At 38.6% G+C, this 27,513-nt stretch overlaps 1 protein-coding gene across 3 annotated transcripts in view; it reads left to right on the top strand.

Annotated features, from left to right (window-relative positions):
* Positions 1 to 27,513, top strand: part of N4BP1 (NEDD4 binding protein 1) — a 71,651-nt gene that overhangs the window by 24,578 nt on the left and 19,560 nt on the right. For 2 of the 3 annotated variants that reach the window (XM_520627.8, XM_063797812.1), the window contains exon 2: positions 23,167 to 24,857. In XM_520627.8, coding sequence (XP_520627.3) covers positions 23,167 to 24,857 — 1,691 coding nt within the window. Of the gene's footprint in view, positions 1 to 17,041; positions 17,132 to 23,166; positions 24,858 to 27,513 lie in introns of those variants that run through there. The other variant, XM_009430755.5, reaches the window with a different exon arrangement.

Below are 27,513 nucleotides of genomic sequence, written 5' to 3'. Positions count from 1 at the left end.
GATCGCACCACTGCACTCCAGTCTGGGCAACAGAGTGAGACTCCATCTCAAAAAAAAAAAAAAAGTTCGTTACTATTATAATTTTATTTAGTTGAACATATAATTTTATATAATCATTTTTTTTTTTTTTTAAATAGAGACAGGGTCTCACCATGTTGCCCAGGCTGGTCTTGAGCTCCTGGGCTCAAGCAATCCTCCTGCCTTAGCCTCCCAAATTGCTGGGATTACAGATGTGAGCCACCACACTGGGCCAAATTTTATATTTTTCATAATCATAAATATATATGAGTAATATTAGCTTACCTAATCAGTAAGCCAGTAAAGCATAGGAAGTTTAATCTCTGTGAGAAAAACATTTAAAAAAAAAAATGTGTAGGCCGAGTGACGTGACTCACGCCTGTAATCCTAGCACTTTGGGAGGCCGAGTGGGTGGATCATATGAGGTCAGGAGTTCAAGACCAGCCTGACGAACATGGTGAAACCCCATCTCTACTAAAAGTACAAAAAAATTAGCCAGGCATGGTGGCAGGTGCCTGTAATCTCAGCTACTTGGGAGGCTGAGGCAGGAGAATCACTTTAACCCAGGAGGCAGAGGTTGCAGTGAGCCGAAATCATGCCACTTCACTCCAGCCTAAGTGACAAAGCGAGACTCTATCTCAAAGAAAAAAGTATAGATTTATTATATTCTACACTGCTAAAATCAGGGAAAGGACATCTATTTTTAAATTAGTATTAAAATAATAAAATAATACTGATTTGCGTGAGAATTATTTTGATTACACAAATTTGGATTCTTAACAGTGTTTTTGGCCTATTGGTTTCTTTGAGTTTTGGAGTTTTTCTATTTGTTGTTATTTTTTAAGAGATGGTAATCTCGCAGTGTGTTATTAGCTGGACTCTAACTCCTGGGCTCAAATGATCCTCCTGCCTCACCCTCCCAAGTCGCTGGGAATACAGGCATGTATCACTACACCCAGCCTGGGTTTGTTTTTTTTGTCCTTAAAAGGCTAACATGTTTAAAGTATTACATGTTTAGTTTCATTATGTTGGAGGAATTCTAGAAATATAGATAGAGTTAAGGAAGTTCTTGTAATTATCTGTCAACCAACTAGAGTAGAGATTGTTTGAGAAACTTTATAATCTAATGTATTAATAGCTCTGGGGATATTTCTCATTCATACCATGAAAAATGAGGCTTTTCTTATAGTCACAAGTGCACAAGAACTTTCAGCTTCAACAGTCTGAATCACAGGTAAAAATAATTGAGAAACACATAACTGGTCCAGATTTCAAAAAGACAGTTCTTTCATTGGTCCCGAAACGTGATCTTGCACTAACAACAACACAGAAAAGACTAAAACCAGATTTTCTTGAGGTGTCTCATCTGACAGAAAATAGATCCCTATTGTCTACCGGACAGATCACCATATGGTCAGACCATAAAATCAGATTCCTAGCCAAGATCAGTTATCAGCCATGCATAGACCAGATTCATGTATACAGAGGGTGCAGTTGAAACTGGCCTAGTGATTTGTATCCACTGATCTCTGGGCCAGTGTGGACAGGGACATGTGGCTAAGAATCATCAAACGAAAACACATTATCAGAAGAAAAGGAGACAACAGAGAAACAGCAGAAGTAACATTCTCTGGCTGCTTGGTATTCTCTTGGTACTCTGGGAGCCAAAATGAGACATGCTTGGGTTTAAGGAGCTGATGAAGTGCCCTTCTGGGGCCACTCAGTTTAGTAGCTCAAGCAGATGAGAGTCCCTTTGGGCATCTGAGTGGGTACTACTCTACTGCCAAAGTGTAAAAATTTTTTTGAAGTTATGTAAGCATGACTTTCAGACAGGTAACTCATAAATGAGGGACCAGCAGGAATGTAGAAATGGTTCAGAGAGCACTTGAAGTTTTCAAATTTATTTATTTTTTAAATTGACAGATAAAATTGTATTTATTATGTATCCATGATGTTTTGAAGTACATAACAATGTGGAATGGTTAAAGCTAGCTAATTAACATGCCTCACATAGATGTGATTTTTGTGGTGAGGACACATATCTATTCTGTTAGTATTTTTCATGACCACAATATATTGTCATTAACTATAGTCACCATGCTGTACAATAGTTCTCTTGAATTTATTCCTCCTATCTAACTGTAATCTTGTGTCCTTTGACCAACATCTCCAGAATCCCTTCCCCAAACTGTGCCAGCCTTGGATAACCACCATTCTTCTCTCTGTTTGTAGGAGACCAACTTTTTTAGATTCCACATACATCATTTGTCTTTCCATGCCTGGCTTATTTCACTTAACCTCATGTTTTCGGGTTTATCTATGATGTTGCAAATACCAGGATTTCCTTTTTTTATTTTTTATGGCTGATAAGCATTCCATTGTTTATATTTACCATATTTTGGTATTTGCAAAAGGGTCCTGGAATCAATCCCCTGCGGACACCAAGGGATGACTATATATAACATTTTCTCTTTTATTATTTTATTTATTTATTTATTTATTTATTGAGACAGGGCCTCACTCTGTCACCCAGGCTAGAGTGCAGTGATGTGGTCATAGTTAACTGCAGCCTCAAATTACTGGGCTCAAGCAGTTCCCCCACCTCAGCTTCCTGAGTAGATGGGACCACAGGCGAGTTTACCATCATGCCCACCTACTTTTTAAATTGGTTATAGAGATGAGGTCTCCCTATGTTGCTCAGCCTGTTCTCAAACTCCTGAGCTCAAACTCCTGGCCTCCCCAAGTGCTAGGATTACAGGCATGAGCCACTGCACTCAGCCAGTAATTTTTTTCATGTACAGTGGTCCCCCTTATCTGCTGGGGATACGTTCCAAGACCCCCAGTAGATACCTAAAACCTTGGATGGTACCGAGTCCTATATATACAATGTTTTTTTTCCTATACGTAGATACCCATGATAAAGATTAAATTATACATTAGGCACAATAAAGGATTAACGACAATTACTAATAAGAGAAAAATTATAACAGTATACTCTAATAAAAGTTAGTTTCTTATTAAGTGGAGAACTTTCATCTTTGCATTTAAAGGAAGCAATTTATTGCTTCTCTTTGGCGTGTCCAAATTGCCAACGTTACTACTCTTGTATTTTGGGATCGTTATTAAGTAAAATAAGGGCAACTTGAAGATGGCCACCTAGATACTGCTACAGTCGATCTGATAACCAAGGCAGCTACTGTCTGTTGGGCAGGTAGTATATACAGCGTGGATATACCAGACAGAGGAATGATTCCAATACTGGATAGCGGAAGATTTCACTGCACTGCTTAGAGGGCACAATTTAAAATTTTTATGAATTGCTTATTTCTGGAGTTTTCTATTTAATATTTTCATAACATGCTTGACCAAGGGTAACTGAAACCACACATAAGGGGGGACTCACTACTGTACCTGTTGGCCATTTGTATATCTTCTTTTGATAAATGTGTCTATTCAAATCTTTTGCTCATTTTTTAATTGGATTGTTGTCTTGCTCTTGTTGTTTTGAGTTCCTTTTATATTTTTGGATGTTAACCTCTTATGTGTATAGTTTGCAAATATTTTCTCTCATTCTGTAGGTAATCTCTGTTGATTGGCTTCTTGCTTGTCCAGAGGTTTTTATTTGATGTAATTCTGTTAGTCTATTTTTGTTTTTGTAGCCTCTGCTTTTGTGGTCGTATTTTAAAAAATCATTGTCCAGACCAATGTCATGAAGCTTTTCCTCTATGTTTTCATCTAGTAGTTTCATAGTTTGGAGTCTTAATCTTTAAGTCTTTAATCCATCTTTAGTTGATTATTGTATATGATGTGAGATAAGGATCTAATATCATTCTTTTGCATGTGGTTGTATACTTTTCCCAATATATTTATTGAAGAGATTGTCCTGGGATATCATTCCATTTATTTGTGTCTTCAATTTCTTTTGTCAGTGTTTTTGTTTTCCGTGTAAAGATTTTTGAACTCCTTGGTTAAATTTATTCCTAAGTAGTTCACTGTTAGTTTAGAAACACTACTGATTTTTGTGTTGATTTTGTATTCTGCAACTTTATGGAATTCAATAATTCTGGGGGTTTTTTTGGTGGACTGTTAGGGGTTTCCTATATAGTAAGATCATGTCATCTGGGAACAGTTTAACTTTTTTCTTTCTAGTGTGGATGTCTTATATTTCTCTTGCCTAATTGCTCTAAAACTTTGAATACTATGTTGAAAGAGCGGGCTTCTTTGTCTTGTTCCAGATCTTACAGGAAGAGCCTTAAATTTTTCCTCATTGAGTATGTTATGAGTTGCAGATTTATCATATGTGGCATTTATTGTGTTGAAGTGTTGGGATTTTTTTTTTTATCATGAAAAGGCATGGGATTTTATCAAATGCTTTTTCAGCATCCATTGAACTGATCATACGGCTTTTGTTTTTCATTCTGTTAATGTAATGTATCCTGTTTTTTCATTTGCATTTGTATTTGTTCAGCCAACCTTGCATTCCTTGGATGAATCCTACTTGATTATAGTGAATGATCTTTTTAATGTGTTATTGAATTCTCTTTGCTATTACAGTAGTCTCTTGTCATTTGTGGGTGATTGGTTCCAGGATCTCTCACAGATATGAAAATCTGTAGCTACTCAGGTCCCTGGTATAAAATGGTATAGTGTTTGCATATGATCTATGTATATTTTCCTGTATACTTAAATCATCTTGAGATGATTTGACCTCCTTGACCTACTTATAATGCCTTATACAATGTAAATGTGATAAAAATAGTTATATTGTATTCTTTTGGGAATAATGACAGGAAAAAAGTCTGTACGTGTCCAGGACAAATGTAATTTTTTTTCTGAGTATTTTCAATCTGTGGTTGGTTGAATCCATGGATGCGGAAACCACAGATAGAGAAGGCCAACTATATTTTGTTGAAGGTTTTTGTATCTGTGTTCATCAGGGATATTGGCCTGCAGTTTTCTTTTTTTGTTTTATCCTCATCTGGTTTTGGTACCAGGGTAATGCTGGCCTCAAAAATGAATTTGGAAGTATTTCCTCCTCTTCAGTTTTTTGGAAGAGTTTGAGAAGAATTGACATTAGTTCTTCTTTAAATGTGGTAGAATTCAGCAGTGAAGCAAGCCATCAGTTCCTGGGCTTTTCTTTGATAGGAGACTTCTTATTACTGATTTAGTCTCACTCATTATTAGTCTCTTCAGGTTTTCTATTCATAATTCAATCTTGGTAGGTTGTATGTGTCAAGGAATTTATCCATTTCTTCTTAGTTATCCAATTTGTTTGTATAATTGTTCATAATAGTTTTTTATGATCTTCTGTAAATCTGCAGTATCAGTTGTCATATCTACTTTTTCATTTCTGATTTTGTCTCCTCTTTTTTCTTAGTCTAGCTAAAGGGTTATGAATTTTTAAAACCTTTTCATAAACAACTCTTCATTTTATTAATATTTTCTATTTTTATAGTCTCTGTTTCATTTATTTCTGCTCTAATCTTTCATTTATTTCTAATCTAATCTTAATTTCCATCTGGGTTTTGCCATGTTGCCCAGGCTGGTCTTGAACTGAAAGTGGTGTGTTGATGTTCCTTACAGTTATTGTATTATAGTCTATCCCTTCAAATCTATTAATATTTGCCTTATGTATTTGAGTGTGTGCATATATATATATGTATGTATAGTTGTTATACTGTCATGCTGAATTGACCCCTTTAATATTTTATAATGACTTTGTTTCTTCTAATAGTTTTTGACTTACAGTTTATTTTATCTGATATAAGTATAGCTACGCCTGCTTTCTTTTGGTTTTCCATTCACATGAAATACCTTTTTCCATCCCTTCACCTTCAGTCTGTGTGACCCTACTGGTGAAGTGAGTCTCTTGCAGGCAGCATATACTTGGATCTTTTTTTTTTTTTTTTGTCATTTTTCTTTTTCTATTTATATTCAAGGTTATTATTGGAATACAGTTGCTTGGTTAGATACAGATTGGCTAATATCTTACAGAGCAACAACATTGTAACCTTTTGGGTTATTTTTCTAGCAGACTGAGATAGTTGGCATCTCTGCTGGACAGAAATCTACATTTGAATGCATAGCTTCACAGTCTAGACCCTAACCAATAATGAATAATGTGTTAGGCAAAGGTGTATTTCCTAGAGAATTAAATAATCTTTGAGTAGGCCTAAGAGAGTACTCCCTTATATTTGAAAGGCCATTCTTTTCCCTTATTTAGAAGTATTTGTTAATTTTATTTAACTTTATTCAAACTACTAAAATGAAACTCCCTTCCCCCCTTTTTGGCCATTCTTTCCCTCTTAAACAATGTTAACCACATCATTGATAACTAGGCTGGATGTCAGCCTGTGTTCCTGAACCTCCTAATTCCTGTTCTGACATGTTCTTGTTAGACATTTATTGATTAGTTCAGGGTTTCTCATCTGACATTTTGGACAGATCATTGTTGTGGGGGCTGTACTGTGTATTGTAGGATATTTAGTAGCTTTTCTGGCCTCTACCCTCTAGTTGCCAGGAGCATCCTCTTGGTTGTGACAACCAGCAATGTCTCTTAGCATTGTCAAATGCCCCAAGGAAGGGCAAAATCTCACCTAGCTGAGAACCATAGTTAAATGACCAAGGCCAGTCCCCACTCTTAATATAATACATTTACAATCTAATAGAGCTGTGATAAATGCTATAGTTTAAATAATAAGATACTGTTACGTATAGAAAGCAGAGATTAATACACTTTGGATTTCTTAGAAGGTACTTTTGGATTAGAGTGGAAGGAAGAAAAGTTTAAACTAGGTTATAGAAATAAGCACGTTAAAGTCTAGACTGCAGGGACTTTGAATATTGTTCTCAGAATCTTGAACATTAATCCTACACGATGAAGAGCTTTAGAAAGTTTTTGAGCAAGGAAGTGAAATTGGTATGTTTTCAGAACTTTGGTACTGTAACAGAGGAGTGGAGTGTGGTAAAACTGACAGTAGGAAGAAGAGTTTAGAATTAGTTGCCATGTTCACAAGACTCAGTGCCCACATCACTGAAAGGAAACTTGGGCCAAGGATGGAGTGGAAGAGAGCTGTGAGCTCTGATTCAGAACTGTTAAGTTTGAGGCACGTGTGGGATAACCAGGCGGAAGTGCTCAGGGAGTAGTCTTGCAGCCTAAAAAAATGTTAATAGTTGCTTCTTCTTTGAGAAAACATCAAATGGCGGATGACGCCAGTGTAGCTAGGGCTGGTGAGGGGGCAGGGGGTGCAGGAGTGCGACCCAGAGCCCCTGGGGGTCCTGGGATGAGGAACTGCAGAGGCTTCGGCATTGGCATCTGGGGCTAGGGCCTCAGCCAAGGACAAGAAATATATGCCCATTACCAAGCTGGGCCACCTGGTCAAGAACATGAAGATCAAGTCCCTGGAGGAAATCCATCTCTTCTCCCTGCCCATCAAGGAGTCTAAGATCATTGACTTTTAACTGGGGGCTCTCTTTTAACTGGGGGCTCTCTCAAGGATGAGGTTTTGAAGATTATGCCAATGCAGAAGCACACGTGCATCGGCCAGCGCATCAGGTTCAAGGCATTTGTTGCCTTCAGGGACTAGAACGGTCACGTCTAGTGTGGGCGTTAAGTGTTCCAAGGAGATGCCATCCGAGGGGCCATCATTCTGGCCAAGCTTTCCATTGTTCCCGTGCACAGAGGTTACTGGGGGAACAAGATCAGCAAGCCCCACACCATCCCTTGCAAGGTGACAGGCCACTGCAGCTCTGTGCGTGTGCGCCTCATCCCTGCGCCCAGGGGCACTAGTGTCATCTCGGCCCCGGTACCCAAGAAGCTGCTGCTGATGGCTGGTATTGATGATTGCTACACCTCAGCCAGGAGCTGCACTGCCACCCTGGGCAACTTTGCCAAGACCACCTTTGATGCCATCTCCAAGACCTACAGCTGCCCGACCCCCGACCTCTGGAAGAAGACTGTGTTCACCAAGTCTCCCTATGAGGAATTCACTGACCACCTCGTCAAGACCCACACCAGAGTCTCCATGCAAAGGACCCAGGCTGCAGCTGTGGCTGCAACATAGGGGTTTTATACAAGAAAAATAAAGTGAATTATGCCTGTTAAGAAATGTTAGAGGTTAAAGGTGGAGATTTGGAGTTATCACCAGAACAGTAAAATTTAGGATTGCAGCTTGAAGAGTCTATGAAAGTATAGTTGAGGGAGAGGACCAGGAGAGAATTTTGGGAAATTTAAGGAGCAATAGAGAAAGAAAGCAAAAAACACAAAAAAAACAAAAACTGGGGGCACTAGTCAAAGGTAGGAAGTATCTCAGAAGAGTGGAGAGGAAAGAACTTGTCATGGGGAAGTTGGTCATGTTACATACAGTCCAAGCAGAATGAATACAAAGGAGGAGACTTTGGGCTTGGCATTAGTCATCATTGTTGGCATTCAACAAAGTGGTTTTGGTTTGAATAGGGGCAGATGAGGAAGGCAAGGGATTGCCAGTGAAATGGGGCTTGGGCTACCTTTTTCAAAAAGTGTGAAGCCAGGCCTAGTGGCTTATACCTTTAATCATAGCACTTTGGGAGGCTGAGGCAGGAGGATTGCTTGAGGCCAGGAGTTTGAGGCTGCAGTGAGCTGTGATCACACCTCTGCACTCTAACCTGGTCAGCAGAGCAAAACCCTGTCTCTAAAATAAAAGTGTGAAGATGAAAGGACAGAAATGGGGTAGTTCCACGCATCAGCAGTGGATTTGAAGGAAGCTTTCTGTAGGATGTGGGAAATCCAAGCGTGTTTGTAGGCAGAGGGGCAGCAGTGGGTAAACAGAGAAGTGATGAAGCCTGAGATAAGGCAGAATGCAAAGACATGACTTTGAAAAAGCAGGAAGGAGAAGGAAGTCATGAAAGGTAGAATTTTTAGATGAAATGGAGGAGAAGTCAAAGGGATTCACACATACTGACTTCTGGGCTCTGATCAAATATACTTTTTATTAAGAATGAGAAGAATGACAACAGACATGAGATTTGGGAACTTGAAGAGGTTCTTTGGATAAGAGTGAAGAAAAAATCAGGAGAGCTGAAAGTTTTTGAAGCTGTCAAATTGTGGAGATTTACAGATGTAGTAGGGATAGCATCTAGAGTAGACACAGTATGGCAGCTGGTCCTGTCTCTAGGAGTACACTCAGAGTGACTATGCAGGGAAGTCCTTTCCTATGGGGCAGATAAGCACCCTTCCAGGAATGAACTTCATAGACATTTTAGAGATGAGGTTAAAGAAAAAGATGGAACAGACAGCAAATGTTGAAATTATATTGGGGAAAAATGGCTAATAAAGGCATTATTAATTTGATAGCAATCTTACTAATATAGATGGCTAGAGACCTAAAATAGACCTGTTATAGACTTACAGATTAATGATTAAAAGTTTGGTTTTTTTCTGAGGCTTTTGTGGTACTTCTAATTCATGTTTATGCTGTAGGACTCATGTTAATGTCTGAAAGTCATATTCTCCTTTTCTCTTAGAGATAATACAGAACACCTCTTATGAAAGAGTCTCCTAAAAAAAAAAAAATAGCATACTGAAGTGTGCATCCAGCGTTGAGAACTACTGGTCTGAACCATTTTAGAAATCCCTCCTTAATATTTTGAGTTTCCTTGCATGTGTAGTTTCTCTTTTCCCAGTGACTTGTGGTTGACTTGAACATCTTATGTTGTGCCATGGTGGAGTGATGCTCCTTGCAGCTGGCAAGTATGTCATACCTACCCCCATGGTAGCTGGTCTTGGGCTGCTGTGGTTTTTAACCGTTGTGTCTGCCTTGAATTTGTTTTTCGCTCTGTTTGTCCATTGCCATTTGCTCTCGTGTGCTCTTCAGGTAGCACTCAGTGCTGCCCCTTCTACACTTAGAGTCAGCTGCTTCTGAGAATATGCAGCCTGGGTGAAGCTGGCCGAGCCCCTTTAGTGTATGCCAATACTAAAAAGTACAAGATGCTGAGTAGTGGTATGAAGAAACATTTCCTCAGGTCAAACCTGCATACTCTTGAGCCCCTGCTTTGGTCATTTCTGGTTTTAGCTGTGTTTTGAATGGTAGAAGTTGCCGGGAACTCCTCTCTGGATTTGTGAAATGTTATGATAGAGTTGAGAAAAACTGAGTTTATAAAAGGTAGAATAATACAAATTCCATGTACCACATAAAAGAAAGTTAACTTATATATCATGTATATCATGCCCCTCCCCCTTTTTTCTTAAAAGCCTGAGTAAAGTAAAACAGAATAAGAACATTGTAGGATGGGGGAGATATTTTTAACTAACATTAAAAATGTCCAGATACCAAGTACAGCCAATTCAAATGATGGATATTTGGACTGCATTATCTTTCTTATGAGTGTAAGTAGTGGCCAAACATCTCAAACTTAATAATGCTGTATACTTTATTGTTCACTTCTGAACTCGAATATAATAATCCGTTGTTGCTACTCAGTACTTCAGAAGAGTAAGTTGTTATTGAAGTCTGAATCTTAGGGGATAATTGTTTTGGGGACACCAAAAAAAATGGGTTTGTGCATGTGAAGCAGTCATAAGCATTTTGCACAGCTCTTTCCCAAAACTATGCAGTTCATCTTGTAATACTAGTTTTAGTTATATGAGGAATACTGTCAGACAACTCTGTCTGTGGTCAGCCTTTCTCTGCCAGTCTTGCCAGTGCTTCCACACTTCCAGCACAGGAGACCCAGGAGCTCTCCTCTGGCCCTCTATGATGCTTTCAGAGGATCTGACTCTTACTTAATTTTGTAACCCAAACAATGTCTGAACATATTCCCCTGAATATCACTTTCTGTGAAAAGATTGTTGTATATGCTATGAGAAATCAATGGATTTGTTGGTAAATAATACCTCAGATTGAGTATTTTCTAGTATGAAATTTCTGTAAGTTCAAATATATAATACTGACTTAAGTTGATTAAAATGTCGGGAGTTTTGTGATTGTCATTTAAAAAATGACAAAAAATTAAGGTTGTTCACTGGTGTTTCTGCAGTTATCTGTCTCAACATCCAGTTTAATTTTACGTTTTATTTTGGTTGTATAGTATGGAGAACATTTGAAGTCGTACAATTAGTTATAGATTTAACATTTTCAAGCAGCTATTCTTGCATAATAATATTCAATTAAACTAATCCAGAAAAGTAACAGGGAGGTAATAGAAAATGTTTGTTTTGTGGATGAATTACTCAATATTTCATAACTGCTGACATTCCTTATCTCAAATGTCAGATAAGAAACAAGCAAAACTTAAAATTAGGGCCAAAACTATCAGTGACACATCATAGCATGTTATGCATCCACTTGAAAATTTTTTTATTAAAAGTAGAAGGTGGGAAGTGTACCAAAATAATATATACGCATGGTTTAAAACAGAAAATCAAGTAGTACTAAAAGATTTATGTGTACAGCAGCAGTTCCTTGCTTCTAAGCCTCCCTAACTTCCTAGAGGCAACTATTTTTTATTGTTTTTAGCTGTTTGTTCTGATGGTTACCTAAAGAATTATAAATAATGAGCAGTTGACCCTTGAACAACGTGGGTTTGAACTGCACTGGTCTGCTTATATGCAGATTTTTTTCCACCTCTGAAATAGCAAGACCAATCCCCCTCCTCCTCAGCTTATTCAAAGTGAAGGTAAGGATGAAGGCCTTCATGAAGATCCACTTCCACTTAATGAATAGTAAACACATTTTCTCTTCCTTATGAATTTCTTAATGACATTTTCTTTTCTCTAGCTTACTTTATTATGAATACAGTATATAATACATTCAACATACAAAATTATATTAATTGACTGTTTCTGTTATTGGTGAGGCCTCTAATCAACAGTAAGCTATTTGTAGTTAATTTTGAGGGAGTTGAAAAGTTATACGTGAATTTTCAATTGTGTTAGGGGAGTGTCGGTACCCCTTATCTGTATTGTTTGGGGGTCAGCTATACTGCTGGGGTTTTTTTGTTTGTTTGTTTTTTGTTTTGAGACAAAGTCTCACTCTGTTACCCAGGCTGGAGTTCAGTTGCATGATCTCAGCTCACTGCAACCTCCGCCTCCCAGGTTCAAGTGATTCTCCTGCCTCAGCCTCCTGAGTAGCTGGGACTGCAGTTGTGTGCCACCATGCCCGACTAATTTTTGTATTTTTTAGTAGAGATGGGGTTTCACCATGTTGGCCAGGCTGGTCTTGAACTCCTGACCTCAAACAATCCGCCTGCCTTGGCCTCCCAAAGTGCTGGTTTTATAGGTGTGAGCCACTGCGCCCAGCCTGTACTGCTATTTCTTATCAATTGTAGGCATTATTCACTTTCTTTAAGATAAATGAGACAAAAACTATCCCAGTTTTTCCAATATAGTTATGTTTTTTAGTTACCCAGTGCAGCGCCAAGTACTGTACTACATTTATGGGGGTTTTTTGGTACAACTTTTAATTTTTTCCTGAATTTTCTTTTTTCTTTTTTTTTCTTTTTGAGACAAGGTCTTGCTCTGTTGCCCAGGCTAGAGTGCAGTGGCACATCTCGGGTCACTGCAGCCTGTACCCAGGCTCAGGCAGTCCTCCCACCTCAGCTTCCTGAGTAGCTGCTACTACAGACATGCACCACCATGCTCGGCTAATTTTTTAACTTTTTGTATTGCCCAGGCTGGCCTCAAACTCCTGAGCTCAAGTGATTCTCCCACCTCAGCCTCCCAAAGTGCTGGAATTATAGATGTGAGCCACCACGCCCAAGCCTTTCCTGAAATTTGTATCTGCCCTGTTTTCATCCACTTGTGAAATGTGTTTTATATATACCCTTAATACTTTATAAGTATTTATTTATATCTCTATTTAGCGTCCTTTTGAGGAGAACAACTCTAAAATCCTCTTCCCTCCTCCAATCCACTGGTTCCTCGGCTTGTCTGCTGCATAGCTATGATGTTTGGACTTCTAGTTGCCACTCTTGGATTGTATAACTAATTATTTCATCTCCCTTATTTTGGTGAATTTCATTGTAAGATACCTGTTTGCTAAGAAAAGAATCCATAGGAGTAATTTTGTGGGTCTTTATTCTATATTGTATGCGATATGTAATGTGGATAGGTATAGAATTATAGATTGAAAATCTTCTTCCCTTAGAATTTTGGATACATTACTGCCTGCCTGTCCCCCCTCCCCCATCATCCAGAATTGCTTTTGATAATTTGTGACATTCTTACTGTCATTCTTTTGTATGTCCTGTTCCCACCCTGCTTCCAGGATTTTTCTTGTGGGACTTTTGAAAGTAATCATGCCTAGGTATTTTGTTTTCCCTTTCAAGATGTTTCTGTCCTTTCGTTCCAAGAAAGTTGTAATTGTTCCACTAATTATGCTTGGGTTCTTATGTATTTTATTTATTTATTTAGAGACAGAGTCTCACCCTATCACCTTGGCTGGAGTGCAGTGGTGCAAACATGGCTCACTGCAGCCTCGACTTCCTGGGCTCAAGTGACCCACTCACCTCAGTCTCCGGGTGGCTGGGACTACAGGCACATGCCACCATGCCTGGCTAATTTTTGTGTTTTTTATAGAGATGGGGTTTCTCCATGTTGCCCAGGCTGGTCTCAAAACTCCTGGCCTCAAGTGATCCACCCACCTCAGCCTCCAAAAGTGATGGGATTAGAGGCTCGTGACCTCACCCAGGCTTCCTGTGTATTCTGGTTCTGGGAAATGATTTTATGTTACTTCTGTATTAATTGCCATTCTCTTTTTGAAATGCTAGTTATTTGGATTTGGGATATCCTAGGTGGACCTTTAAGGCCCCTTTCCTTATTTTTCCCATTTCTTTGTTTTCATGGTACTTTTAGAAAGGTTTCTTCCCCTTTGTCTTTCAGTTTTTCTATTGATTCTTATTTTTGCCATCATATTCTTAATTTGCCCACATTTCTATTCTGATTTCTTTCCTTTTCCTCTTCTTTTTCTTCCTTCCTTTCCCTTCTTTTAGCATCCTGATTCCTGTTCTGTGGGTTCAGTCTCATCTTATATCTGTTTGAAACCACTTACTAAAATTTTGTGAAGGTTTTCTTTTGTGACCTGCATTACCTAGTTTCCTGCAGTTCTCCATGTGATCTGCTTAATTGGTTTCCATCTTTTGTATTCAGGCCTTTGTTCCAGCGTGGGTGCTTTTGATGTTTGACACTAAATCTGAAATGGAAGCTCTGTATCTGGGCAGAATCTGTCATTAGGTGGGCTCTATCTTGGGTCAGATACAGCAATAGCCCCTTTTGAGGGAGCATTTGTTTTGAGGGTCTTTCATCTGGAGAATAAATCTCTCCTCTTCAGCTTGGCTGGTTGTTGCTGGTGGCCCACTGAGGAGATATGATCAACTTTTCCTTATCCAAGTGTCTGCACAGTAATCTCAATAGTATTTGACCCATGTGAATTCATCTATTCACTTACTGATGTTGGATGGGCAGCATCACTTACATTAACAGGCAAGAAGTTTCCAGTTCTGGATAAGATAGAGTAAGCTGCCCAGGCACAGTGGCTCACGCCTTTAATACCGGCACTTTGGGAGGCCGAGGCAGAAGGATCCCTTGAAACCAGGAGTTGTAGACCAGCCTGGCCAACATGGTGAAACGCTGTCTCTACTAAAAATAGAAAAATTAGCCACGTGAGGTGGCACACACCTGTAATCCCAGCTATTCGGGAGGCCAAGACAGGAGAATCACTTGAACTCAGTGCCACTGCACTCCAGGCTGGGTGACAGAGTGAGACTCTTATCTCAAAAAAAGTTTAGCAAGATTGCTGAATATTAAATCAATTTAAAAAGAAGAGTAAGCATACTCCACCCTGTCAGTCCTACTGAATACAGCAGTAAAACCCGGGCAGAATGCATACAGCAACTATTTGAGGGCCCTGAAAAATAAATAATAGCAGGCAGATTTAGAACAAAGACCAGAATTTAAAGTACCACCAGCTGGGCGCAGTGGCGTATGCCTGTAATCCCAGCGCTTTGGGAGGCCGAAATGGGTGGATCACCTGAGCTCAGGAGTTCCAGACCACCCTGGGCAATATGGTGAAACCTCATCTCTACTAAAATACAAAACATTAGCTGGGCATGGTGGCACGTGCCTGTAGTCCCAGCTACTCAGGAGGCTGTGGCATGAGAATTTTCTTGAGTCCCAGAGGCAGAGTTTGCAGTGAGCCGAGATCATGCCACTGCACTCCAGCTTGGGCTACAGAGTGAGACTCCGTCTCAAAAAAGAAAAGAAAAAGTATCACCAAACCAGCAGTGAGTTTACCATTTGTTCCCCTCATTAATCCTCCAGCATGAACACAACACAGCTCCACCTGGAAGTGGAAATGGGCACCAGGACACACCAGGAAAAGCCTTCTGGTTTCAGCCCAAGGGACAGAAAAGGAAACATCTAAAACCTAGAGTGAGCCCACCCCCCCCCCCTTTTTTTTCTTCTTTATTCTCATGCAACCCAGCCCCAAGTAATCATGTGGTGGCAATCGAAGCTTGCAGGAACCAAAATTCCAACGTAGGAGAACCTTTCTGTCTAATTGGAGTTGTGGTCTCCATTGATTTTTCTCTCTGTGTGTCCTAGCTGGATCCAAGCACAGTTGCAGAGGTACAAGGCAGTGGGTTAATTAAAAGCCCCATCTTTCTAGGTGGAGGACCAAAGGGAGAGCCCCAGGAAACCAGAAAGCACCAGGTAGATGGCAGAGAGGGAGGAGTTCAGGAAAGTGAGCCACGAAGTTGTTCGTGATCCCCTTGGCTCATCCCCAAGGTACACGTGCATGGATCTGTTCCTCATAAGCATAAGAAAGGCTTTTGAGAATTGAATTAACAAAAAGACCACCATCCAAGTCCCAGAATGGCTACACAGTGGCATACATGTGGGATAGATATATAGCATTGCAGGCCAGGCATGGTGGCTCATGCCTATAATCCCAGCACTTTGGGAGGCCAAGGCAGGTGGATTGCTTGAGCCCAGCGGTGAGTTCAAGGCCAGCCTGGGCAACATGGAGAAACCCTATCTCTTCAAAAAATACAAAAATTAGCCAGGCGTGGTGGCATGTGCCTGTGTTCTCAGCTACTTGGGAGGCTGAGGAGGGTGGATCACTTGAACCCAGTAGGTTGAGGCTGCAGTGAGCTATGATGGCACCACTGCACTCCAGCCTAGGTGACAAGAGCAAGACCCTGTCTCAAAAATAAAAATTAAATAATAGCATTGCAGGGCTTTGAAAACTGAACTGATATCGGAACCACAGCTCAGAAGACAGGTTGCAGCTTGCAGCCTGAATCTAATTATGTCAACTATCTGCTAAAACAAAAATTTCAGTATTTGTAAGATTTAAACAAGATTGAAGGTTTCAAAATGTAATTTTGCATTGTTCAAAATGGATATAATTCAAAATTGGCATATAAAGGGGTAGGAAAATCTCAACTCTTATAGGAAAAGACAGCAGTGCTGAGATGACATAGATGTTGCAATTATTTGACAAAAGACTGAAATATTCAACCGGCAACTGAAAACACTCCACAGGCAATCCCAAATACTCTTAAAACCATTAGAAAAAGTAAGTTTCAGCAAAGGAATAGAAGATAGAGGAACCAAATGGCAAAAGCATGTGATGCTGAAAAAGTATTTGAAGAAATAACTGCTGAAGACATTTCAAGTTTGGCAAAAGATATAAACATGATGATTCAAGAAGCTCACGGAACACAACCAGAATAAACCCAAAGATTTGCACACCCAGACACGTCGAAAGCACACTGCTGAAAACTGAGAACGTAAAAATCATGCAAGCATCCAGAGAAAAGCATACCACATGTGGGGGAACAACAATTCAAATGACTGTGACTTATCAGAAACTGCGAAGGACAGAAGAAAGTGGCACAATATCTTTTAAGTGATGAAAGACAAGAAATGTTAACCCATTTTCTTCTATTCTCAGTTTGCTGGGGAAGAAAAAAATGTTAACCCAGAATTCTCTATCCAGTGAAATTATCCTTCAAGAATGAAAATGAAATAAAGCATTCTCAGTTGAAGAAAAACTAAAGATAAATTATTGCCCACAGTCTACACTGAACAGTCTATTCCTTAGGTATTCTCCTAAGGAAAGTTCTTCAGATATAAATGGTAAATATCTGGGTAAATGTAATAGGTTACTTTCTCCTCTTGATTTCTTTAAAATGAGTTTCATACATTGAAAGAAAAATTATAATGTTGTCTGATGGGGTTTCAAATGCATGTAAATATAATGTATGAGATCACTGTAACCTAACATTGGGAGAGAGGAAAGGAACCCAGGAATAAAGAAACTAGTATGCTGGTGTCCTAAAATTTTTACCAACAGGATTTGAATTTATGGAGGTGACAACACGGGTCAGTGCCAGTGAAAGAATTTACTACTTACATTTGCTGAGAGAAGGGGACATGCCATGCCATGCAGGACCACAGGGAAAGCATCAGGGTTTGGTCAGGAGGCAGAAGCAGGCCAGAGGAAAGCCTAAGCCAGAGACTTTATTGGGGCTTCTGTGGGAAAGGGAAGGCAGGGTGAGGTAAACAGTTTAGGATTAGATAGTTTGAATAATTCTCACAGGCTCTGTAGGGACTGTCTCTGGTTGTCTGGTACCTGGCCTTAGGTTGATTTAGTGCAGGGTAAATATTGGCTTGGTATGTGAGAGTTTAAGAGATGAGAGGGAGCATAGCATTGGGTCAAGCAGTCTACACCTAAAAGGCATTCTCCAGACAAGCTGGGGACCACCCCTAGGAATTAGCTGGCTCTGGAAGGGGCAGCCTCTCTCATGGTCTGAAAGGTCCCCCAAGATGTCAAAACATCATATAGAAAATAAGAAACATGATTAATATAAGTGGTATAGTTTTATGAAATGATAGAATATTGATGATAAGTAGGCTGTGAAAAGAATGTTGTAATCAGTGGCATCACCACTTAAAAACTATATGAAGAGATATAGATAAAAATGCAGTAGGGGCCGAGCGTGGTGGCTCTCACCTGTAATCCCAGCACTTTGGGAGGCTGAGGTGGGTGGATCAGTTGAGCCCAGAAGTTCGAGACCAGCCTGGCAAACATAGCAAAACCCTGTTTCTACTAAAAATACAAAAAATTAACCAGGTGTGGTGGTGTGCACCTGTAATCCCAGCTACTCAGGAGGCTGAGGTACAAGAATTGCTTGAACCTGGGAGATGGAGGTTGCAGTGAGCCAAGATCCGCGTGCCACTGCACTCAAGCCTGGGCAACAGAGCAAGACGCTGTCTCACAAAGAAAAAAAATGCATTAGGTAAATTATTATACTAAGTGTTTGTATAATGCAAAAGAAGGCAAGATAGAACAGGAATCAAATATAGGAAGCAAGCAGAAAACAAGTAAAATGGTAGACAGATTTGCCAATAATTACATTAAATGTAAATCAACACTCCAATTAAAAGACAGGCACCGTCAGTGGATTAAAAACATATAATGAAATTATCTGGTGTCTTCAAGAAACTGAATTCAAATATTACAGGTAAGTAAAATGTAAAAGGAGGAGGAAAGACATGTGCCATGCAAACATTATTTAAAAGAAAGCTGGATTGTCAATATTACTATCAGTAGCCTTCAGAGCAAAGAAAGTTACCAGAGATTAAGAGAGACACTACATAATGGCAAGAGGGTCAATTCAAGAAGACATTATGTAACAGTGCTAAATCTTTATATTCCTATCAGTAGAGCTGAAAATATGTGAACCAAAAACTGGCAGAAATGAAAGGAGAACTTGATAAATCCACAGTTACAGTTGGAGACTTCAACACCCTTCTCTCAACAGTTGATGGAACCATTAAACAGAAAATAAATGAGGATCTAGAGGAACTCAGCACCACCATCAACCAGCCAGGTTCTAATACACATCTATAAAACATCCCACTCAACAACATCAGAGTACACATTCTTTATGAGCACCCATAGAACTATCAAGATAGACCTTATCCTGGGCTACAAAACAATGCTCAATAAATTTAAAATAATTGAAATCATACAGTGTTTTGACCACAAAGAGATCCAACTAAAAATCACCAACAGAAGGATAGCAGGAAATCTTCAAAAACTTAAAAACTAAGTAACACTTCTAAATTTACGAGTCAAAGGGAAATTTTGAAAAATATATTGAACTAAATGAAAATGCAGCATATCAAAGTTTCAGGATGCCACTAAAGCGGTGCTGAAAGGGAAACTTCTGCCACTTCAATGCTTACATTAGAAAAGAAGAGGCTGGGCCCAGTGGCTCATGCCTGAAATCCCAACACTTTGGGAGGCCAAGGTGGGAGGATTGCTGGAGCCCAAGAGTTTGAGACTAACCTTGACAACATAGCAAGACCTTGCCTCTATAATAATAATAAAAGAAAGAAAAGAAAAGTCTTGATAATTTAAGGTTCAAGGAACTAGAAAAAGAAGAGCAGAATAAGCCCAAAGCAAGCAGAAGGAAAATATAATAAAGAGCAGAAATTAATGAAGTTGAAAACACTGACAATAGAGAAAATCAGTGAAATGAAAGCTTGTTCTTTGAAAAGATCAATAAAATCAACAAGTCTCATAGCAACACTAACAAAGATGAGAGAAGCTGCAAACTACTAATATCAGGAATGAAACCAGGGTGTCTTTGCAGACATCAAAAAGATAAGAAAACTACAAACAACTCTACATACATAAATTTGGCGACTTAGTTGAAATCGACCAATTCCTCAAAAGGCACAAACTGCCATGACTCACTTCATATGAAATAGCTATAAGGCTATTCAAAATTATCTATTAAGGAAATCGAATTGATAATTTTTGAACCCCTATAAAAGAAATCTCCAGGCCCAGGTTGTTTCACTGGAGAATTCTACAAAATGTCTAAAAAAGAATGAACATCAATTCTACACAGTCTCTTCCAAGAACTGCAAGAGGAGAGAACACTTTCTAACTCATGTATAGCCTGTATTACTCTGATGGTAAACGCAGACAAAAACAGTACCAAAAAGGAAAACTGTAGACCAGAGTCCGTATAGATTCTTAACAAAATATTTGCAAATATAATTCAGCAATATGTGAAAGAATTATACACCATAATCATGTAGGGGTTATTCCAGGGATGCAAGGCTGGTTCAGTATTCAGAAGTCAATGTAACCAACCATATTAACTGGCTTAGGAAGAAAAATAATCACAGGATTATATCAATTGATGGAGTAAAGCATTTGACAAATTTCAACACCCATCCATATTCATGATCCTAGAGAATAGGTAACTTCCTCAATGTGATAAAGAACGTAGGTAAAAACTTTCCCTGTTACATCATTCTTAATGGTGAGAAAGATTGAGTGCTTTTCCCTGTAGATCATTAACAAGGCAAGCATACCCAGTCTCACCACTGCTCGCCAACATAGTGCTGTACTTCTAGCCACTGCAGTAAGGCAAGAAAATAAATGGCATATAAATCAGAAAAGAAGAAATATTTGTAGATGATATAATTGTCTGTGTAGGAATTCCCCAGGAAACTACACATACACACAGATCCTTGAACTTTCAATAGGAATAAGTGAGTTCAGGAAGGTTTCAAGATACATGATTAACATACAGAAATCAATTATATTTGTATATACTAACAGTGGACACATAGAAACCAAAATTTAAAGTACAACACTGTACAATCACTCAGAAAAATAAAATTCTTAAAACATGAAATCTAGCAAAACATGTACAGGATTTGTATTCTCAAAACCCAAAAGGCTAATGAAAGAAAGCAAATGAAATCTAAATAAATGGAGAGAAATACCAGGTTCATGGATCAGGAGACTCAGCAGATGTCAGTTATGCTCAGATTCATGTCACTTGCTGACACATAATTGTCAGCACAATTGCTGATAAAATTCCAGCAAGATATTTTGCAGACACAGACAAAATTATTCTAAAATGTGTATGGGAAGACAAAGGAACTGGAATAATTAAAGCAATTTTAAAAATTTTAAAGAGGGAGCAACTCATTACCCAATTTTAAGAAATTATAGAGTTACAGTAATCAAAACGGTGTGGTCTTGATGAAGGGATAGATACACAGATTGGAACAGAATAGGGAACTCACAAGTAGTTCCACACAAGTATGGCAAAGTGATTTTTTGACAAAAGTGCAATTCAGTAGTGAAAGAATAGCCTTTTCAAGAAATGGTGCTAGAGCAATATTATACCTATAGGCAAAAATGTGAAGCTCAAGCTAACCCTCACACCTTCTTTTAAAATGTACTAAAAATGGATCATAGGTTTAAATGTAAAACTTAGAAGATAACATTGGAGAGGTCTTCAGTACCCCAGGCTTGGTGAAGAATAAAATCTAAAAACCGAACTTCCTTAAAATTAAAAACTTGCTGTCACAAAACACCCTGTTAAGAGGATGGGAAGACAAACTACAGACCAGGAGAAAATATCTGCAAGCCACATATTTGACAAAAGACTCTTAGGATATATAAGGAGCTCTCAAAACTCAACAGTAAAAAAACAATTAGAAAATAGAAGGCTACTAGAGACTAGGAAGGATAGGGAGAGATTTGTTAATAGATACAAAATTACAGCTCCCTGGGGAGAATAAATTCTAGTGTTCCGTATCACTGTAGAATGACTACAGTTAACAATAATATATAGTTTCAAATAGCTAGAAGGAGGATATAGAGTGCTCCCAACACAGAGAAATGCTAAATGTTTGAAATGGATATGCTAATTACCCTGTTCTGATCACTATACATTATTATATGTATTGAGACTTCCCTGTGTAACCCATGAATATATACAATCAGCCAGGCACAGTGGCTCACGCCAGCATTCACTTGTTCTATTAGATCTGCATTTAATTTAACAGTCTGATTTTCTTTAGAAAACAGACAAAAAAATCATAGGATATAGACTGTTTCAATCAGTAGCAACTAATTGTAATCCCAGCAATTTGGGAGGTGGAGGCAGGGGGATCACCTGAGGTCAGGAGTTCAAGACCAGCTTGGCCAACATGGTGAAACCCCATCTCTACTAAAAATACAAAATTAGCCAGGTGTCGTGGCACATGCCTGTAATCCCAGCTACTTGGGAGGCTGAGGCAGAAGAGTCGCTTGAACCTGGGAGATCGCGCCATTCCACTCCAGCCTGGGCGACTAGAACAAAACTCCATCTCAAAAAAAAAAAAAAATTATATATATATATACAATCATTATTTGTCAATTAAAAATTAAAAATTTTTTTTTTAGAGATAGGGTCCCGCTCTTTGGCCCAGGCTGGAATGCAGTGACATGATCTCAGCTTACTGCAGCCTCAGTCTCCTGGGCTGAAGCGATCCTCCCATCTCAGCCTCCCAAGTAGCTGGAACTATAGGCACACACCACCATTCCCAGCTTATTTTGTGGAAATGGGGTTTCACCATGTTGCCCAGGCTAAATTAAAAGAAAACTTTTTTTTTTTAATTTTTTATTTCAATACCAACATCTGAGAACACCAATACTGTCCAGCATTCACTTGTTCTGTTAGATCTGCACTTAATTTAACAGTCTGGTTTTCTTTAGAAAACAGACAGAAAATCATACAGGATATAGATTGTTTCAACCAGCTGGAAAAAAATTTTTTTATTAATGTTATTCTTGCTTCTTAATAAACTTGCTTTTGCTTTGAAAAAAAAATTAATGTTATTCTTTTATACCTTCAAGAAATCTGGAAACCAAGGGTAATAGTAGCAAAAGTCAAGATTTGTTCTGTAGTCAATCACTTGATTTGATTATCTTATCTCTTGATTATGTCATGGAAGTAATAAATTACTGGTAGCAAGCAAAGATGTCTTTTCATTAGAGATGTAAATAAATCCAGCCTTGGGATTATTCACTGTGTAGCTCAGCAAATCCCTAAGATCACATTGCATAAAATGTTACAAAATACCCACCTTTTAGATTTGGATGCAGAGTTTTCAGTTCCTCTAAAGATGGTTTAAGCAAGTTATATCTGTTATTTTCAATGTTTTATTTAAAACATGACATTTTGTTCAAAATTACAAACATGCTTGTGATTTTTATAAAATCGGCCTGACATTTGTAGTTACATGGTAATTTATTATGTGCTGTAAGGAACTTTTGTAAATTGACCTAATTTCTTATTTTCTCTTTACAGGAATATATTAAAGGAATCTGTGAACCTGAACTAGAAGAAAGAGAATGTTACCCCAAGGACATGCACTGCATTTTTGTTGGGGCAGAGAGCCTGTTTCTGAAAAGCTTGATTCAGGATACTTGTGCTGACCTCTGCATTCTGGACATTGGCCTTCTTGGCATCAGAGGAAGTGCTGAGGCCGTGGTCATGGCTAGGAGTCACATTCAACAATTTGTAAAGCTCTTTGAAAATAAAGAGAACCTACCCAGTAGTCAGAAAGAATCAGAGGTGAAAAGGGAATTCAAACAATTTGTTGAAGCCCATGCAGACAATTACACAATGGATTTGTTGATTTTGCCCACTTCCTTGAAAAAAGAACTTTTGACACTCACACAAGGTGAGGAGAATCTCTTTGAAACAGGAGATGATGAGGTTATTGAAATGAGAGATTCTCAACAAACAGAGTTTACACAGAATGCTGCCACAGGGCTGAATATTTCTAGAGATGAAACTGTTTTGCAGGAAGAGGCAAGAAATAAAGCTGGGACTCCTGTTTCTGAGCTTACAAAACAAATGGACACAGTCCTTTCTAGCTCACCAGATGTGCTTTTTGATCCAATAAATGGTCTAACCCCAGATGAAGAGGCACTTTCCAATGAGAGAATTTGTCAGAAAAGGAGATTTTCTGATTCTGAAGAAAGGCATACGAAGAAGCAGTTTTCTTTGGAAAATGTTCAGGAGGGGGAGATTTTACACGATGCTAAGACATTGGCTGGAAATGTAATAGCTGACCTATCTGATTCTTCTACTGATTCTGAAAATTTAAGTCCAGATATAAAAGAAACTACTGAGGAAATGGAATACAACATCCTCGTAAACTTTTTTAAAACCATGGGCTACTCCCAAGAAATTGTTGAAAAGGTCATTAAGGTGTATGGACCATCTACTGAACCATTATTGCTCTTAGAGGAAATTGAAAAAGAAAATAAAAGATTCCAAGAAGACAGAGAATTTTCAGCTGGTACAGTGTATCCAGAGACCAACAAAACCAAAAATAAAGGTGTTTATAGCAGCACAAATGAGCTTACAACTGATTCCACTCCAAAGAAAACACAGGCTCACACACAGCAAAATATGGTAGAAAAATTTTCTCAGTTACCATTCAAAGTGGAAGCTAAACCATGTACCTCAAATTGTAGAATTAATACTTTCAGAACAGTGCCAATAGAACAGAAACATGAAGTCTGGGGTTCAAACCAGAACTACATTTGTAACACAGACCCTGAAACTGATGGCCTTTCACCTTCTGTTGCCTCTCCAAGTCCCAAAGAAGTCAATTTTGTTTCAAGGGGAGCTTCAAGTCACCAGCCCAGAGTTCCACTTTTTCCTGAAAATGGTTTACACCAGCAGCCAGAACCCTTGCTTCCAAATAATATGAAATCTGCCTGTGAAAAACGTTTAGGATGTTGTAGTTCTCCTCATTCTAAGCCAAATTGCTCAACCCTTTCTCCACCAATGCCACTGCCCCAGCTGTTACCTTCGGTTACTGATGCAAGGTCGGCAGGACCTTCTGATCATATTGATTCCTCAGTTACTGGGGTTCAAAGGTTTCGAGATACTCTAAAAATACCCTACAAGCTGGAATTAAAAAATGAACCAGGGAGAACGGATTTGAAACACATTGTTATAGATGGGAGCAATGTTGCAATTACGTAAGTCCATTCTCTGCAGATTATTTTATTTTAAATAGGGCTCTAAATGGTGTCTCAGAATCACATGTATATGGGAACTATACATACATGTTGTATATAGTTGATCTGTAGCCTTAGGGTTGGATGGTGGAGGGGAATGGGAACCAACTGGTTGGAAAGGTTTTGTCAGTCCATCTTCTGGATTCATGAACTTTACTTCACCCTGCTGAACTTAATTTCTAAGGGCAAGAGAGGATAGAAAATTATCTTTTCACGTTGCATTGCTCAGTGATATGTAGTATAGTGACTTTTAAGTCATTAAATTCTTAATATTGTGAGTACCGTTATGTTCTAATCTAAATAAGAGAACACAGCTTAAAGCAAAAGGATTTTTTTTATCTTATTATGCTGGAGTATGCCTGATCTCTAGCCAAGAGTGTGCAGTGGTAACAGGTGTGATGTACTTCTGTGGATAGAGCAATGGCAATTTCCTTTCAAAAGTAGTCAGTTTGAGCTTCACTGTGGGCCTCTGCTCTTACTAAAAGTTTATAATATTTGTTTTTAGTAAAAGACATCATTTAATGAACCTGTTGTTTCTAGTTAGCCTGTCTTGGAACTCCTCTTAGTTGAAAATCCTCTGATTTGAAACCTGTACGCTTGGGTTTTTTTTCTAAGGGGCAGTTTAAGATCGTGGCTAAGGAGAGTGTGAGGGTCAAGAGCCTCCCTGCACTGTGGACCAGCTGTTTGATTTGGGGCAGGTCACTTAACTGTTCGGAGTTTCAGTTGCTGCAATCTGTTGCCTTCTGACCTGTCCTTAAGGACATCTTTACCATATCATTTCAACAACTATGTAAAGTCTGCCTTCAGTTTTCAAAACCAGTCACCCCATTGTTAAAAGAAAAACTTAGGGCAAATTACATTTAGCAGAGTTGATCTGCACGAACAATGATTTACGAATCTGGCAGCACCCTGAACCAGGAGAGGTTCAGAGAGCTTCACCCAGCAATGAGGGCTGGCAGTATTTATAGGCAGAAAAGGGAAGTGCCCTGCAGAAACAGCTTGATTGCCTACGGGTTGGCATTTGCCTTATCCAGGCATCCTGTGATGAGGCATTTGCCTTATGTAGAAGTGGTCTGAACAATTGGCAGCCTGTGATTGGCTGAAGCTTGGCTGCTGTGATTGGCTGAGACTCAGCCATTTTTTTTTACAAGAATACTCTTAGGTTGCCATTTGTTCACATACTAAGGTTGCAGGTCACTATGTATGGAGGCACCTTTAGGCCAAATTTAATTTAATTTAACATCATTGATTTTTGAAGAAATATTCAAGGTCTGGCATTTTAAGTAGCTGCAATTCAAGAAACAGGACACGTGGACATGGAATGAGGGAGAAGTTGCCAAATCTTAAAAATACTTTTCTGAATTGCTGAATGTTTGTGTAACTTCTTTTTTAGGAGTTCTGAAAGATCAGTAAATGCCCTGAGTTTTTAAGAATACCTATTAGGATTGAAAAATAAATGTTATTTTTGAAATATATGTTTATAGTATATTTGTAATTTTTTGTTTTGTAAATTTTTTTATTAGGATTTTCAAATACATAAGATAAGATAATGAATTCCCATGGGTTCATCACCCACCTTCAACAATTACCAGCTCGTGATCAGTCTTGTTTCATCCTAGCCCTTACTACTTCTTTCCACCCCTATTATTTTGAAGGAAATCTCAGATATATGGTCATAAATATTTTAATATGTATTTTTAAAATATAAGGATTCTTCTGCTTTTTATTATTTGAATGAATTATCGAAGCTGTGTTTTGCTGTCAAAAAGAAAATGTCATCATTTCAGATGTTAAAGTTTGAAGACAGGCAGCAAAAATATGCAATATGCTTATCTTCATTTCCAAATAATACTGTTTATTGTCATTTCACTTTGGTTTTTTTGGCAGCCCTGTTAGGGGAAACCCAGCAAATGACCCGCAGCTGCATAGCGATATCTAAGCAAAAATGTCACTTCAGTCACCCACACCTCAAGCCCGGAACAAGTTCTTCATTGTTACGATTTCTTGAGCCAACTGGTGACACAAAATTTAGGTCACAATTGTGAGCAATTCTCATCCTCTTTCACTTTTCTATATGTGGAAGGATTTTCCAAATAAGAAATGCAAGGTTAACATAGAATGAGCAGCGATCCTGATGCTTTTTATAAACCTTTTGGGGTAGTTAACAGGCATATTTCTCAGCAGGGTCACTGTTGGAATTTAGAGTGGTGCTGCCTATCCGTGACAGGATGTTTTGCAAATCTAGTCCCTCCTACTTTGCTTATAATATCCTTCCCCAGTCGTTGTGACACCTCAAACACACTCCCACGTATTTCCTAATGCCCTGAGTACAGTATCATCTCTTTTGAAAACCACCAATTATTAACACTAAGGGAAAGCTGCAAGCTTTCTTTTTTATTTCTTTTTTTTTTTTTTTTTTTTTTTTGGAAAACTGTTTTGGGAGGATTTACATTTTCTTTGGATTCACAGATGTCTCTGTTTAAAGGCAATACTTTTACAAGAGAATGTGTTACTTTAAGAAGACAGACTTGTACTTAATTTGATGTAAATTGATCTGAAAATATCAGTAATTAAGATTTACCCATATTCTAGGAAGAAACTGCGTAATGGGTATAGA

The sequence above is a fragment of the Pan troglodytes genome, chromosome 18 (assembly GCF_028858775.2).
Source record: "Pan troglodytes isolate AG18354 chromosome 18, NHGRI_mPanTro3-v2.0_pri, whole genome shotgun sequence".
Taxonomy (NCBI): domain Eukaryota; kingdom Metazoa; phylum Chordata; class Mammalia; order Primates; family Hominidae; genus Pan; species Pan troglodytes.
This window is presented reverse-complemented; position numbering and strand designations above follow the sequence as displayed.